This window comes from Camarhynchus parvulus, chromosome 3 (assembly GCF_901933205.1).
Source record: "Camarhynchus parvulus chromosome 3, STF_HiC, whole genome shotgun sequence".
Lineage (NCBI taxonomy): Eukaryota > Metazoa > Chordata > Aves > Passeriformes > Thraupidae > Camarhynchus > Camarhynchus parvulus.
This window is the reverse complement of record NC_044573.1, coordinates 90,571,579-90,589,748: the sequence shown is the minus strand read 5'-3', so window position 1 is coordinate 90,589,748 and position 18,170 is coordinate 90,571,579. Positions and strand designations below refer to the sequence as shown.

Here is an 18,170-nt window from a genome sequence, read left to right as displayed (position 1 = left end):
GGCTCCACATGGGACAAGAACAGAAGGAGAAACTTCCAGATTCTCCTTCAGGACATGACCATAAATGTACTGCTTAGCCTTAGACTAACCAGCTTCCTACTTGCCTGTTGACAGCCACCACCTGGAAGCTGGATAACAGTCCACAGTCAGTGTGCCTCACAAATACAGTGGGACGTAATCGTTAACATTTGCAAAGCACATAGATAAAGTTCAGATGGAAAGGTTCACTACCACTGAGTACACAGAGATGGAGGGAAGAGATAACACATTAGCTGTATTTGCTGAATGGTGCAATATAATTCAATTCTACAACCATAAGCAAATACAGCTGTGCACACGTGCATGCACACACATTCTCCTTCAGCCCACGTGCTAGCAGCTATTTGTGTAGCACAAAGATGTGATCCTGGAAACCCTGCTGCACTCACAGTCCAATTCCATCTTTGCAGTACGCATGAACGTGGGCAGGGTGTCTTGTAAACATCTTAAAATACACATAGTGAGAAAAAGACTTAGATTTTGCACATTTTTCCCTCCTATTGCAATAGAGGCAGTATAGAGAAGGTCAGGTGAACAAAAATAGCTGTATGTGTGTATACAGAAAAGAGAAAAATAACTTTAATACATCCTTTATGCCTTTTTCTTTTTTGCTAATGTATCAGTTGTCCCCAGTGTTGTATCACCAAATGGCATAAGCACAGCTCTCATCACCAAGTGCTGTGTTGTCATCTATGACCTCTGCAGAAATGGTGGGGTCCCATTCAGAACAAACTTACAACAGTAGATAAAAAATTGGCCCAGAAGCCCAGTCACACTGAAGGCAGTCACAGCTGATGAATCATGAAGACTGCAGAGAGATGAGCAGGAGGCAGGAGCAAGCAGTTTGTACTCCCTGAACAGCTCTCATGACCTCTTCACCCACAGTACAGGGGCTGCAGCCGTGCTCACGCAGCAGGTACAGCGGCTGTGCTTAAAGCAAAGGCACCTGGCACTCTCCCAGTCACCTGACCTACAGCACAGGCAGCTATTTCCTTCTAGTCAGGGTCCACTGCCTGGCAAACATACCTGACATACTCCTACAGAATTACAGGATGGCAAAATGACTGTGTTAAGAAGAAAGACCCCTCTTCTACTTTAATGGCATGCAGTCTGAGGAGACAAATCTGGAAACAGTTTACTCCTGTGAGAAATTAGTTGAGAATCCAGGCTCAGGTGTTGCGCTCTCCCTATCTTCCTGAAACAAACTTTAAAATATAGAAGGGAAAAAAGAAGAGGAAAAAAAAAAGAAATCTTACAGCAATGAGAATGATACAAAAATTTCTGTATCCATTTTTCCCTGCTCATGTTCTTATTTGAGAATTATTCATGAAAATTATGACTATTAAGGAGAGAACCAACTCAGTTTTACCTCAGCTGTACATTTTTGCTTGAGAGTAAATGCAGGGGATCTGTTTAAGTCTGCTGTAAGGTCAATTTGCCTTTGTTTGTTTGCTTGCTTATCTGTTTTTCATACATCCTTTATGCAAATGAAACATGAAAAAATCCCCCAAGCATACCCCTGCTTTTAACAATTATATTTCCGTCATTATCGGAAAACCTCATGCATGATTTGGAAGAATTGACCCCAAACATTACAAATTATGTGTTTTAAAACAACTCTGTATATCTACAAAGAATTCATTTAAATCAAGATCAAGGAGTGTGATGATCTTTCCTAAACCATCACTTGACTCAAACTTTCCTATCTCCCTGGATCAGTTTCCTCCAAGAAAACTGCAGTTGAACGAGCACATTGTTCTCCCACTCCATGAGATTATGAATCCCTTTGAGTGGCCTCATTTTGACTGGGTATTTCCTTCTCCAAGACGAGCCACACAAAGAAAATTCACTCAGCACAAAGCTAATGCTTTTGACAGACTCATGGTGTTTCCATGAAAACACGAACCAAGGAATTTTCCTCCCTCTTTGCAAAGGTGGAGACATGCCAATTCAGGCACCTTCACGTGCTCTGAATGGAGGTGCAGAAGACCCAGCCCAGACACCAGGACCTGGAGAGAACTCCCCTGCAGAGTCCTCAGAAGTCACTCCAGAATTGTCATGCTGCCCTCACTTGACTGCCCAATTCTTTACTGTCTGCGACCTCGGCTCAGTCACTCACCACCCACCAAGGCCCAATTTCATGCTTCAGGCCTGAGCTGAAATCTATATATTGTATAAAAACAGAACATGGTCAGTCACTTGAATCACAGGAAATAAAGCATGCTTTAAGCAACACCTTGATAAACCAGAGTGCATTCTTCAAAGCTGATCGAAAGAGCAGACTTTTAACTATTAGTATTGCCAGTCCTTATCTGAAGCCATTGCAAAAGTTTTCTCTTTTCTCATGTTACTCAGGTGCCACAAAACAAGGGGATAAAAGACAGGTCATGTTAAAGAAATAGTATACTATGTGAGAAATAAAAAGAGAAATCAATATAGAGACTGAAAGAGGAATAGAAATAAAGATAAATAGAGAAACAGAGAAGGAAAAACAAAACCAGAAAAACAGAACAACAGAAAGAAAAACTAAAGAACAGAAAAAGAGGGAAAAACAGAAAAACAGAAAAGAGAACAGAAAGCAGAACGGTTGCTAGAAAAACAGGCACCTCACCTGAGGAGTATCTTCATTTCCAGCACATTCTTCACATCCAGCTTCCTTTCCTCCACGCAAAGTTTACAAGTGCTGAAGGACTAGTGTAATGAGTGTCCATGCAGATATCTGAAAGCTGCTATAAAAATGACATTTTTTTGGTTCCGTGATACACACTGTAGTTCAGGAAGAATTTTACTGGAAAGCAAAAACTTTCTAGGTAGAGTTTGTGTCAGATACCACTCTCTTGAACAAGAAACATCTCACACAAGCCATTAGAGGGACTCCCTAAACTCACAAGAACTTCTCTGCTGCATCATTGCTAAAACTCTTTCACTTCAAACTTAGATTGTGTGTTTGTGAATTTGCTGGCCTTCTGCAATTAATGAAGTTTTTTTTTCAAGGTTAGACACCTGAAACACTACAAAAATAGTCCCTTCTCTCTTGGCATTTCTTAGGTCTGCCACATCTAGAGCCTTGACAGGAGGGATTCATTTTGTATGCCTCAACATCTCACCATTTTCCAACACATCAGGCCATAGAGAAAATCTTTCCCTTCAGTTTAAGTACCTGGCACTTTAGTGGAGTTTTACAAACTTTTCTTGGAGTGAGAATGGATGGAATACATTCCGAGATAATTTGATGCCTTAATTGACAGCTCCTGTTACTACAAAGTGTCTCTGGTGACATCCTGCAAGTCAAGGATTAAGGGCTTAAATTACTTTATTCCTGTGTAAATCTTTTACCTTTATATTTAGAATATGATCTAACAAACCAGTGTTCTGTTCTGACTTGTCTTTACATCAGAGCTAGCAATTGTTTGGGTAAGGAGGAGAGTCCAGGTTGCCAAGGAGCTGCAGAACATCATTTCAATTACAGAACAATCAATGAACACAATCAAGCTGAATGCTGTCAAAAGAGCTCAGAGTCTCTTTTTATATTATTAAAAAAAAAAAGGAGGGGCAGGCATGAGGACAAAAAAATGGACACATTTGAAGTTCAAAAGTGTTAATTTTAAAACATGCAGCTAAAATAATCTATCACCACCTGCAAATGATGCTAACCACAGGGTGGGGGATGGGGAATTCAGTTAAAAAACATACAGTAGGAAGGTATCATCAAGATTTATAACAAAAGCTAAATTAGGAAATTCAGTAATTTTTTTGTCAATTCTGTTTTGTGAAAGGTTGCACAATCAGTCCTAATATGGAAATTTCATTCAACAATACTGTCAGATTAGTCACTAAAAACAACCTCTACCCTTGAGGAACAAAAGTAGCAAAGATTCTGCACCTGACTGAAGTCTCCCATTTTACTTACATTTTCATTTCAATATACAGTGCAGAAAAGTTATGCATTCCTCAAATGCCTTGACACAGTAACAGCAAGTCCTGAAGGTAGTGCAGTATTAAATTTTAAATTGGTTTTTTTTCCTCCATTTGAAGGAGCAAAATTTGCAAGTTTTATTTATCCCTCTATTTTTTAAGAAGTTACTGAAGTTGGGGATAATGAATGATGAAGGAGAAAAGGCAAAATGCTTATTCAAGGAAACTTATTTGAGAGGATGGTTCATTTGTCTTTGAGATAAAACAAATACTTCAGTAGAATCCTTTTGTTAAAGTTGTATTTCTTACACTAAATAGCTGCAATACATGTCCTTTAACTTATAAATCTATATGTGAAATATTGTTTTTTACTGCAAACTCTGATGTGCAGCATTATGTTCACCAGAACCTGGGAATTCAACCCTGGTTTTGTGCAAGTTAAAGGAGTTAACAAGCCCAGAAATGACAAAATGTGATGAGAGCTGAATTCATGTTTGGCATAAAGAAAAAAGGCCACAAAGTTGGGCATCTGAGCTAGAAAATGACAGTTTTTTGTGACACATTTTAGCCTTAACAAAGCTCTTCAATCACAGCAGTTTAGTATTCTCAACTCCAGAAGAGTGGTACACTGATCGTTCTTCACTTTTTTTTATGAATATTACATATAACCAGTGATGATGCCTAAACAAACTGTGACAACAAAACCACAACTTGAAAGCAGTCAAGCTCTTTGGTATGGTGGAAACATCAATCCTCTTAAAATTTCAGGATAATTTTCAATGGCCTATTTTGAAAAAAAAAGCAAATTAACAAATTCACAGCAATTTTACACTTGATAATAAATTAGTTCCCACCTGGAAAGGCCTGCTGCTTCTATAGTTATTTCTCACAGTACACAAGCTTTCTTTTAAACCAGAGGATAGTTTCGGCAGGCCTTAAGGCCCTTTAGTGCACCAAGTAAAGCCTTTAATGCAAGTATTACCATCAGTTTAGTGAATGAATTACCAGTAGAATTCAAAACAGAATTAAAACCTACATCTTTCCTGGCCTGTGTAGCTTCAAAATGTCTGCAGTTCTTGTTTCAGACACAGAAGAAATATTATCAATTACTCTAGCTACCTAAATAATTGATTATATATAGACAGCATATAAAAGTACACTAACTTTGTATAAATCAAGATTTTATGGTTTATTGGGTTTTTTTTACAATTTTTGTGTGGGATTTTTTTGGTGTAGCTTGACCTGAAATCATTAAAACATATCTACATCACTTTTTTCAAGATTCTTTTATCACACAGTGATCAATTTTTTACATTCATTTTCTGTAGATCTCTCCATTCCAGTTTTCCAGAGTTCATGAGTACTGACATTACTGAGGAAGCACAAGTTCAAACACACCTACACAAACAAGACAAACTAGACAAAATATTGCAGATAAGGCTACACTTTTTTTTTCTTTTTCTTATATCTATAAATTTGTTTCAACCAGGCACAGAGAACTTTGGAACACAATATTGAAAGCCATCTATGATAATCTTTGCAGCTCAGGTATTTGCAAATTTCCCAGTCAAGCACTCACCCCTACAGCTTCAACAATGTATACACTGATCTTTGATTTCCTCAGCACTGCAAGTGAATCATCCCCAAACACAGTGGTTCTAAAACCATATCATATTTACTAGAGTAAGACTACAGATGGGCTAATAAGTGGCACCACATCCTCTTGAGCTGTGTGCTTTACTTCAAGACAGAGCTGGCTGCTCCAAGGCAGGGTTCACTCACAGCAGTGACAAACATGCACAGCTGAGCCAAGCACAGGCCATGGCTGGGCACAGCCTGGGGCACAACAGGGAAACATGCTGGCCACAGCAACCAGAGAACCAGGACTCGCACACATAACTTAAGAAAAACTGCATTGTCAAACTATACTTTTACATGAAGTTCAAGCACAAACTTTTTCCCAATATTCCCAATTTGCAAGAAAGGTCTGAAGGACACACCCCAAAACTTTAAAGGTGTTTAATTCTGCACATTGAATTCCACGTTAAATCACAAAATAAACACTCGCTTTTCACCTGTCAATTTTACAAAAAACCCTTACAACTTAAGATTAGCAAATACATTCCCAATCTACAGCCTCATGTACCATTACTAATTATAGGTGTCATTAAAGAAATGCTGTCAAAACATACATACAATAGATATTGTGGGTAAAGGACACAGTGAACACATTATTTCATTCTCTCTAACAAATACCTAGTGATTATGGGCAGTGTTTAATGCTGATGTTAAAAATTACATGATTCTTATTCTTCCAGTCCTGTATTACTGGTAAGAAGAATTACGATTTCAAAAGTGCACATACAGCTGTGAGAACTGTGAGAGGGAGGACTGTGAAGAGTACAAATTAGTGCTTGTTCCACATAGGTGCTGCTATAGGTCCCTGTGGAGCCCTTTCAACGGTCACAAATTCTTCAGGGTTGTCAAAAGCTTCATAGTGGACTAATAAGTCTTGAATAGCACACTCCTCAATCTGGAAGGAAAAAAAGAGCATGTATGTCAGTGTCAGGTCTACATTTACACCATAGGCATGGTTATGAACTGGCTTTACTGGTCCTGAATGCATCACACCTCCTAATTAGGAAGGAGTAGTAGATGATACATTCTTCAGACAGCTTGAAGAAACCTCATGTTTTCAGGTCCTGCTCCTCATAGGAAACTTGAGGCACCTCAATACCTGCTGTAAAAGCAAGAGAGCTGGACACAAACACTCTAAGACACCTCCCCATTGGTGAAAAATTCTTAACACAGATGATGAAGGAGGTGATAAGGCAGACATTCTGATGGATCTCATACGCCCAAAAAAAAAAAGGACTGGTCAGGGATGTGAAGGTTGAGGGCAGCCTTGGCTGCAATGACAATGAGATGCTGGAGCTCAGGATTCTGAAAGCTGGGAACAAGAGAAATGGCAAAAAACTTGGGACTTTAGAATAGAAGACTATGAAGGCATCTACTTAGAAAAATTAATGGGATTTGGCCCCAGAAAGAAGAATGGTCCAGGACTGCTGGTTGACTTTAAAGATCATCTCTGCCAAGCTCAAGAACAGGCCATGCCAATGAGCTTCCTAGACAAATAAGAATGGCAGGAGGACTGCACAGCTGAAAAGAAGAGCTCCTGACAAAACTCAAACAAAAAAGGAAGCATACAAGATGTGGAAGCAGAAAAATGTGACACAGAAGGAGAACAGAGACACTGTGTGACCAGAAAGGACAAGAATTAAGAAAGTCAAAGGCCATCTGTGGTGAAATCTGGCAAGGAATATGAAGGGCAGCAAAACAGGCTTCTACTGCACCAAAAATGACAACATGGATCCACTACTGAATGAAAAAGACATGGAAAAGGCTGGGGACCTTCATCTTGGTCTTTGGTGTAAAGATCATGTCTCTAGCAATGCCAGGTCCTGGAGATCAGAGCCAGCCAAAATGACTGCAAGACCACTCTTAAAAAAACCTTTGAAAAATTGTTGCAATAAGGGTTCATTCCTGAGGACTAAGAATCAAGTGTCATTCCTACCTTCAAGAAGGGCAAGGGGATCTGAATGACCACTAGGTGCTTCCTGGGAAAATGGTACAGCTTAAGTATTAACTAAGAGTTTAAGTGGACAAGCTTAAGAACAGACCTCATAAATGCAATGTGAGACAGACAAAACTGGCAGAACTGGAGATCTCAAAGGGGCTGTGACCAGTGGCACAAAGTCCACCACACCAACGCTGAGACTAGGACTGGTACTGTTTAACATCTTCATCAATTACCCACAGGAAGAGACACAGTGCACCCTCAGCAAGGTTGCAAGCAGTAGAGAATGGGAAGGAGTGGCTGATATACCAGACAGCTGTACTGCCAGAGACCCAGACAATGCTGAAAAAAGAGCTACAAGGAATCTCATGAAGTTCAAGAAAGGGAAACACAAAGTCCAGCTCCTGGGAAGAAAAATCCCAGACACCAGTACACACTGAGTGCTGACAAGTTGGAAAGCAGCCTGGCATAAAAGGAGCTGGGGGCCCTGGTGGACAATTTAGCCTTTTAGCCAGCAGTGCTCTCATACTGCAAAGAAGGGTGACAGTCTCCTGTGCTCTATGAGGGACAGCACTGCCAGAAAAATGAGATGACATTTTCCCTCTACCCAGCACTGGCAAGACACACTTGAAGCGTTGGGTCCACTTCTTGACCTCCAAGTACGAGAGAAACATGGGATATAATGAACAGTCCAGTGACATGGCATAAGAGCCCAGTGCACCTGACACTGAGACGATGCTGAGCACGCTGAACTTGTTTAACATGGATAAAAGAAGGCTTAGGGTGATCTTATCAAAGGGTATAAATACCTGCTAGGAGAGAATAAAGACAACTGACCCATGCTCTTCTAAGGGGTACCCAAAGACAGTAGAAGGCAAAGGGCACAGATTGAAAACAGAAAATTGCATTTAAAAATCTTTTTTCATGTGAGGGTGGTCCCTGGAACAGGTTTTCTAGAGAGGCCATTAGTCTTCATCCTTGCAGATAATCAAAGGCTGTCTGGCTTTGAGAAACCTGCTCTAAACCTCCTCTGAGCAGGGGTTTGGATTAGACAATTTCCAGGGGTTCATTCCAAACTCAACCATTCTCAGAAGCTGCAAATACATTTATCACATTTATCAGCCATTTTGACTTTAACAGACCTTATCAAATAGCAGTGTGAAGTTATTATTAAATTATATTTACTATCATTATGTAAATGACATGCATTAATACATAGTTAATACTAATAACTGATCTCTGAAAGAGCCATTGGAAACTCCTCGTGTTACTTTAGAGCAGCAGTAACTTAGCACTTTACCTGGATCAACGCCAAAGGTTTTTCTCTGCTCCTAATAAGAGTAGCTTCCTGCTGGAGCTCCTCCTCTACAATGGCTGAGAACATAACAGGTGCTATCACAGGAGAGCTGGCTGGTGATGCTGTTGACCAAGGACTGCAAAAAAAGAAAAAACAAACAACATTATGAGGCAGTATCAAGGTCAGCACAACACACAGTAAAGAAGTTCCAGAACCTATGCCACTACCAAACTTACTTATGACTCTCAAGCTGTGGAGAATCCAGAACATGGTCTTCCAGACCTGAATTACTTCTAGTGCTGCACCTGGAGAGAGGTAGGAAAGGAAAGAAAAAGTCATTGGCAGAGCATTCTCCTACATCTTATTGTGAAATACAAAACTGCAATAGGAAATCACAACAAATATGTAGGATTTTTACAGAGGAAAGACATTAGGATATAACGTGGAATTTGTTTTTAAGTGTGATACTGAGACTGAAAAAGACACTGATTCTCATTTCTAACTACCAGACCCTAACAGAACTTCATCTTTGGCATTAATTCTGGCATTTCCTAAGATTTGAGGATTTGATAAAAGAAGTTTCATTTCTGATTATTAAAAAAAAAGGCTCTTTTGCTTTTTTACACGTCAATTAGCCCACTGAGTTATGCACTAACAGCACTACCCATAAAAGTTGGCAATTAATATGAATGAACAAAAAATTCAAGTTAAAAGGATAAAGATTCAAGATAAAAAACTGAACTGTCCTGCATTCAAAGTAAGTGTTTCATGCAAAAGAGTCAGTGCTACAATCTCACTAGAGTAAATTCTTTGAGTGCAAACCCAGAAATTATGGACTTTCAGTACATATCCTGTAACCACCTCTCACACTCACAAGAACAGCATAAAACTAAAATTAACAGAATAGAAAAAATAAAAATCTTGAAATATCTATATAGTTCTTGACAGGAGGATATTTTATTCAGTTGCAAAATGTTAACCTCTCAAGAAAAAGAAGCTCACATTTGTTACACTGTATTCATTAAGAGACAAGTGTATTTGTCAGAAAAATCCTATGCCAGTAGGAAGAGAGGGCCCTATTCTCATGATTTAATACCTATCTTTGACAAAATAGTTTTGCAATTTCCAGAACCTTAAGAAAGTGCTACAACATAATGTGACATGCTGGCGAACATTTTTTGAATTATTCTAAGGCACTGCAAACAACTCTAAGGGTGTTGCTGTTTAAAGAAATCACTTGTAATTTTTTTTTAATGCTTTGGTAATCCTTTGTAAGTGACCACAAGCTATTGGATAAAACAGAAAGAAATCTATAGAAAGTTAAGAGAATTCCAGTAACTACCAAGTTCTCTGTCTGAAATATTTTCCCCAGAACACAATTCCAAGGATAACAAAAAACATGATTCCTACCACTAAGTAGTAAGGGCAAGATCTCAAAAAATCTGAAATCTAACATCCATCATAAAAAACGGATTTAAATTAATCGTGTTGAGCTTTTTGTCACAAAACATAATTTTTCCCACAAAACAAACAATGCACATTGCCAGGTCATGCATTCTTGTTCTCAGTCTGAAAAATATGAACTGAGTAAATGGATTATGAGATGGGTGGAAAATGGTCCAGAAATGGATTAGCTGTACAAAGTCCAACTGGAAACCAAGCACTAGCAGGGGTCCTCAGGGACTGGTACTGAAAGCAATCCTGTTTAGCATCTTTGGTAGAACAGAATAGAACAGAACAGACCCTCAGCGGGCCACAGCTGGCTGTGGAGAGGTTGGGGATGGGGCATATTCTGGATGTCAGGATGCCTTTCAGAAGCCCTCAAGAGGCTGGAAAAATGGGCAATTGAGAACCAATGAATTTCAAAGGCAAGTGCAAGGTCCTGTATTTGGAAGAGAACAATCCCATGAGGCAGCAGTGGCCAGGACTGACTGGCTAGAAAGCAGCAGAGAGAAAGCAGAACCTGCAGAGTCCTGGCTGACAGCAAGTGCACGATGTTACCAGCCAGTGCCTCTGCAGCAGAGACACAACGGCATGCTGGGCTGTGCTAGCAATACTGCAGCAAGGCAGGCAGAGGATGTTGTATTCCTTCATCTACATACAGAGCATCATCCTCAGTTTTGGGCTCCACAATACAAGAAGGATGGTGTCAGGTTGGAACAAGTCCAGGATTTGGAAGAATGTGTTTTGTTAATCCTAAAGGGAGGCAGCAAAGGGGAGATCTCTTTGCTGTCTTCAACTACTTAACTGCAGGACAGAGAAAGATGAAGCAAGAATCTTCTTAGAAGAGCACAATGACAGATTAGAGGCAACATACACAAGAGGCAGAATAGTAAATCCCACATAGATAAAAGGAAAAATAAAAATACCATACAGAGATGATTATCCACTGAAACATGTTGCCCAAAAAGTCGGAGTATCTTCACACTTGGAAGCAGTCACAACTCAACCAGACTAGGTCCTGAGTAACATGATCTAGTTTCACTGACTTTGAGTAGGAAGCTAAACTACATAATCAAAATTATTCTGTGATTTCAAAGCAGGGCACTTTTTTTTTTTAGCTGCATCCAACTCTGACATCCTCAGCACAAAAACCACATGGACCTTGCTGTAAGTCCAGAGGAGGCCACCAAGATAATCAGAGGTATGGAACACCTTTCCATCCAAGGAAAAGCTGAGAGAATTGGGTTTGTTCAGCCTGGAAAAGAGAAGGCTTCAGAGTGACTTAATTGTTGATTTCTAATACATGAAGGGACCCTGAAAGAAAGACAGAGAGGGACTTTTTACAAGCACATGTAATGTCAGGACAATGCTTCAAACTGAAAGAGTGCAGGTCTAGTCTAGATATTAGGAGAAACTTCTTCACTGTGAAGGTGGTGAGGCACTGGAACAGGTCTTCCCCCAGGGAAGCTGTGGATGCCCCATCCCTGCATGTGTTCAAAGCTTTTACTGCACTTAAAGATAACAACACTGAAAAACAGAAAAGAACCAAAGAAAAAGAAGACAAAGAGGAGATGAAGGAAGTCTTCCGTGCTTTTATACTGATGTTAACTCTCAATTTCATCTCTTTTTCCACCTGCTTTAATAATACTCACCTTCTAGCACATTTGACAGTACCTGATTTGACAGCTACACTCTTCTTTCCATTCCCAATCCAAAGAACTCACAGCACTGCTATAAATGAACCCAACTGGATTGCTACACTTAACAAACCTGATGACTTCTATACAAACAAACAAGCCAAAAAACCCAAATAACAAATAGAAAAATCACCTCAACAGGAATTTCCCAAAAGTGGAATTAATAGCTCCAGCATCACAGTACACTCTAGTGATCAAAACATAAGTAAATACCTATATCATCTCCCTGACTTAAAGTCAATGGGGCTTTAAAATGTAGGAAGAAGTCCAGGTATTTTGAAGCTGTTTGTACATACGTACATCTGTGTTTCTTGCTAACAAGACATTCAGTCCAGATATTAAATCAACTGCAGATATTTCAACATTCTAAATTAATTCCTCAGCTGGCATCAAAATTACTAGAAATGGAATAACACAGGAAATGTGAAGCTAGCATATACAGAAAAATGGAAAAAGAGCCACAGAAACATAGAACTTGGAAATCTGGAAGTCTTAGAAATTAAGACTGATGCAGACACATAAATGGTTCTGCATGGAAATAAACCAGCCAAGCATCATCAGTACTGAACCAATGTGATTAACACAGTTGGCTGAACTTGCCATGACTCTTTGTGCAGCCACCAAAATGTCCCAGCCCTGAGTTCCTTAGTGTTTCTTGAGTATTTGTTCATGAGACACCAGGTCAGGTTCGGTGCCTCTCTGATCTAATAACTGCTCTCAGAAAAAGAACACAAAGCCTGGTCTCCTGCAGAACCCTCCTGGGTTTTGCTATACCATTTGAGTCATGAGCTACATATTAGCTCATTATTAGCCATGACAGAACTAGGCCATTCCCACACGAAGCCGCAAACACTTGTTTCCACTAAGACACTTCCCTGCTCCCTAGAGTAGCACCGTGAACACAACTAGGCTGCCACAACTGAGTTAAGTCATGTCAGCCCCATGCTTTTAGCTTGGACTGTGAGCTACACATGCACAGCATAACTCCCAAGGCTGACACGCCCCTGGAAACAACATAGCCACATTCACATGCCCCAGATCTTGGAATTATCTCCCTCTGGATTAAATGCAGTTCAAATCACCACAATTCATGACATGGTTTACCTAAAAAACACAAACCTTTACTGCGAAAAATTGGAAAGTGACAGTACATAGAAGAATGCTTACTTCACCATCCAAAATACCCTCATCCAGAGATATAAGAAAACTGTCAGTTTAATTATCCAAAGGAGAAAGACAACACAGGAACATATAGTCATGCAAGCATCTTCAGTGTCCCATCGCCAAGTCTGACATCAATAGATGAGGATTGCTTATTTCTACACTTGTGTAATTTCCTCCCCTTAAAAAGGAAGGGGTAAGGGTGTGGATAATTAATCTTCACATAAATAGCCCTTAAATGCCTCAGGTAAAAAAATCAGAGCCTATTGTGACAAACTGTACAGTCAAAAAAATAAAATTACCTCAAACTAGAAACTCTACTCCTAAGTTTCAGAAGGAGGGACTAGTCACCTAGGCTCTTTACACCTACTAGAAAAAAAAGGCATCTTCAGACACAATTCAAAAACAACCTGAAATGGCTTTGGAGGGACCTTCTTTTCAAAGTGATGATAGTCAATTTAGCTATCTACTAGTCTTCCACTAGCTTAATATATCATTTTCGGACATTTAATGTATTAAACCTGCATTCAGCTAAAATAGTCCACTTTGAGAGTGTGCAGACTGGCCAGACTGCACAGACAAGACAGGGCAATGCAAAAGGAAAAGAAATTACTTTATGAAGATTACAGAGCTGTTGTGGCAAAGGTAATAATATCATCCAGTGCAGATTCTCTTATCACCAGCCCCTGGCATCTCCTATATAATGAGAAGTTTTATTATTGTCCTAGCAACAAAATGAACAATACCTGTCCTGCAAATTTGTGTTTCATGTCCCCACACCTCCACTCACCACAGTAACTTCATCTTTACCACTCTCGTCCTGAGGAATGCCTCACCATCCCACACACTCCAAATGCCTCCTACCTCTCTCCTCAGACACTATCCCACACACAATGTTCCTGCATTTCTATCCTCATTTTATTCTTTATATAGCAGTAAAACATGTACTACTTCTGTCCTAGGGAAACACCAGTTTTTATACAAGCTGAACAACCAAAAGCAAGACCCAGCAGAACTTTCTTTTCCTCACAGAGGAGTCAGTTACTGGAAGACAATGGAACAGGAGTTCATAAAAAAACAGCCAGAAAATGACATAGCTCCTTGTGCACCCACAGCTCTGCAAACTTCTCCCTCAGCACAGCTGCGTAAACTTGAGTCAGATTCCTCTGAAGTTGTGTTGTAAGAAGAGCTGTGTGAAGGATTACAGAAGGTCCCCCTCTTTATGCAAGAGCTTCACTTAAGCTCAGTCCCTCAGGCCTTTCTTGAGCTATGCTGCAGCTATGGCCAAGCCCAGCTTTGCTGCTCCTGACCCTGACTTGATTTGCAGGTTTGACGTCAACCTTGCCTGATCCCAATGCACCTGTCTGTGCTCACTGACTGTGGCTCATGCTGGTTTCTGCCACAGAGCCTGCCCTGCTCACCTCCCTCTGGCACACTGGGGCTGTGCCTTTACCAGGGAAGCCACCAGACAGCCAGTTGTGCTGTCATACCTGGGTTCCCTACCACTGTGGGTCAGCTGGTCTGCAGTGCTTCCAGATAGTAGGTGACAGAGTCTGTAAGATTTTCAGGCTCTCTGTTTTGTAAATATATTTGAAATGTCTCGCATTCAAAGTTACTGATGATAGGGGGAAGAGATGCAGGTGGGTGGGCAGTTCAATCATACAGACCTTCAAGAATAAGGCTGAAATTCTTTCCTCAGCTTAAGCAGTTATTTTAACCCAGAACAGAGATTCTATTAGAGGTAGCAAGAGGATGCATGGCTAAAACATTTTGACCAAAGAGCAACGTTGTCTAATAACTAGAGATATTATTCACACGTGCCTTATTTTTGTCCTCAGAACTGTAGCCCCATAGTAATTATAATACACAGACATAACCAGTGCATCAATGTTTCTGTAAGCCTGCTTAATCCATGAAAAACTGCACTTAAACAATAAAGTCACCTTATAAGAAAACTCAGATTAGGAAATGTCAGAACTGTGTTTGAATAAACTAGTTTTATCCACTCAGTGGTTACACAAAAATACTTCTTAGCAAAATGTTTCATGAATGCCATATCTAAATGCTCATGAATATCTAATTAGTGCAGAGGTTAGAAAATACTGGTTTATCATTTGATACATAGATACATAAGCAAACAAATTCAGATATGTTTGGTTTGGAGTCTGAAGTTTTTATATACATACACATATATATATATATATACACACATATATATATACATACATATTTAAATATATAAAAACATGTATCCATCTATATAGACACAAACACTTTGAAACAAACTATTAGCAGTGGCATTAAATTGTTCAAGTCTTTTAGCTTTCTATTCTTAAGAGTATTTCATTCATAAAATCTTATTAACAAAATCATCAGAAGAATGCTCTTTTTAAATCACAATTTTATTCTTATTTCAGCAGAATTTAACAGATCATTGTGCTTCTTGTACAATGGTTGACAAATCATAAAAAATGTATTCTTACCTTATGGTGTTTTGGACAGATGAATCTTCAGATCCTTTATAACCACACCTTTTAATACCAGTACCCGGTGAATTATTCACACTCATACATTTTTCTTCTTCCATCACAAGATCACGGAATGACTTTGGCAAAGCAGAATGTAATGAAGATGACCTTTTCAAAAACAAAAATGAAACACAACCAATGCACTTGATATTTGCACTTTCCCAGATCCCATATTATTCCATGATTCAGATAGCAAAGAGGTCTTTCTACATAAATATACAAATAAAAATACTTTTATTACTAAAAATATATTGTTACTTAGGTTTTGTATACCACCATTATCCTGCTAGACCCCATCTGTTACAATAAGTCATTTTGGGTCATATAGATAAAGAACAGGAAATAAATATCTATGAGAACAGAGGAAGCCAGTAGTTTTGAAATGTCATTAGAACAAAAAAAAAAAAATCAAACCCCACCCCTCCACCTATTCTCCCCACCTCATTTTTTCATAAATTAATTCTTTTTTTCATAGATAGCTTCTCTTAGACAAGCTGCACCTTTTCTAACAGTGCCAGTCCTTGAAACGTATTTTCATAAATCACAATGCTCCAGGTACTGTTGGTCTAACATAGGCAGTTTACCACCATGAAAGTCAAGTACACCTGATCTTTTCTTCCCAAGAAACTGGTATCCTCAATTTTCTTTTGTCCAAGCACAAGTTACTGAATTGGAGCCTGTATATTATCTTCCAAAAATAAACCAGTAAGAAAATACAGCAATTTAGCATCTTAGGTATCATGAACACTTTCCAAACCCAAAACCTCTTTATTTACAGAATTCAAGGCAGTTACCATGAGTCCTTCTCTTACCTATCAAGGCTCTGGAATTAATTCTTCATAAACACTACAGAAGTAAAACAAGCTTTTTATACAGTGCCAATTGTTTGCGCAACTGCCATAAGAAGAGCAGCATCCCAAGTCAAAGACTTTAAAGCTACATCTGGGTGGGACACAATTTAAGGTAACAAAGGAATTTTAAAAGTGCAACATTTGTATCTGAAATGTTACAACAAAAGCACCTGAAATCTATGTCTGATGTTAGACCACCCTGGCTTAAGTCTGGATCTTTTTTTTTTATTTAAATATTGGATAAGCAACACAGAAGACACAGAAAGCAGAATGGGAACCTCCAGATACAGGGGCTCAGAGTCATTTTCATATCCTCTGTTCCTACCACCAGCTGGCACACAGAAGTTCAGGCAAGTGTTTGACCAGAGCTCCCCCAAAACTATTATACTGAGTAGACATATGGTCCATGGGATCTGCTGTCACAGAAGCTGCTTCTGTTAGTAACATTTTAAGTAGCCTACTTTGATTTGATTTACCCATTTCCATAAAAATTCTGTACTGCAATCAGATCCACTTGCAACAGAGAGCTAAAAAAAAACCAACCCACAAACAACATCTCCCAAAAAAATCAACTGTGTCATTCTCAGTTTGTGAACCTATCCAAAACAATTATTTGTGGCTTAAAATTATTTGTCTGAAAAGTGGTAAAAAATTTTCCAAACATGTAACAACTCTAAATTGCAGCTTGTTCTGTCAGATACATTGACATTTTTGTCTAATTTGCAAAATTAGAAAAACTAATTTATACTTAAAAAAAACATAGAGTATGACTATGGTTCTCTAAGACGTAACTGCAAACCATCAAAGCATGGAGTTCCAAAACAGCTGCTGATGCTAAGTATAAGCTGTCAAACCGACAACCTAGACATCAGGATACACAATTTTTAATTCTCAAGAGACTTTGAATTTCTTCACGCCTCTGGTCTTGAAAAGCCATAGACTCTCTTGAGCTTAAAAAAGGCCCAAAACATGTAGGCAACACTCCCACTTCCTTGATCAAAGTAGGTTTAGAGAACTAATAAAGTCAACATGCAGTTAACATCAGACATTTTTTCAAAGTATTACTAGAGCAGTATTTTATTTTTCCCTTCTAATTTTCAGTTTTCTTCAAAGGAAGAAAGAAAGTTTCAGATTCCCAAAAAACTGTGAAACTGGAGGTTTCTCTTGGTGGAAAAGGTAGGGCATAGTGTATAACAGACTTTCAGTCAACCAAAAAAAGCCAGAAGGTCCCACACCCTTCTGGCAAGTGTGCTTCACCGCATTCAACATCCAAGTTGAGTATCTGATTTCACTGGAACACAATTTCTATGGCTTTGAGTATATTGCAAGTGTGGAAAGCTCAATCGACTGCCAAATGCAGTCGATTAATAGTCCACTGTGAATTTACAGGCTAACTCTGCAAATATAATATTAGAGTAGATGAGTAACAACCATTCCACCTCACACAAAAAAATACTTTAAATAACTAGCAGGGGCAATCGAATAATTGATCACTTGCCTAAAGCAGCTTTAAGTTTATTCAATAAATGCTTTCTTCCAGCAGCGAGGCCTAATTTTAAAATTTCATATAGCTCCCACTGGTTCTGTGCTTGAACTCTTGAGCTACCGGTATTTTCCAGATCGGCAGCCAGAGGAACGCAGGAGGAACGTGTGGAATCACGC

General features: G+C 39.1%; 1 protein-coding gene across 2 annotated transcripts in view; it reads right to left on the bottom strand.

The window, feature by feature from the left end:
• Window positions 1–5,118: 5,118 nt before the first annotated feature.
• IBTK (inhibitor of Bruton tyrosine kinase) overlaps window positions 5,119–18,170 on the bottom strand; it is a 54,193-nt gene continuing 41,141 nt past the window's right edge. For both annotated transcript variants that reach the window (XM_030944865.1, XM_030944866.1), the window contains exons 26-29: window positions 15,613–15,765; window positions 9,065–9,133; window positions 8,832–8,964; window positions 5,119–6,487 (exon numbers count right to left, since the gene is read on the bottom strand). In XM_030944865.1, the coding sequence (XP_030800725.1) occupies window positions 6,362–6,487; window positions 8,832–8,964; window positions 9,065–9,133; window positions 15,613–15,765 (481 nt within the window). In that variant the 3' untranslated portion in view covers window positions 5,119–6,361. The remainder of the gene's footprint in view (window positions 6,488–8,831; window positions 8,965–9,064; window positions 9,134–15,612; window positions 15,766–18,170) is intronic.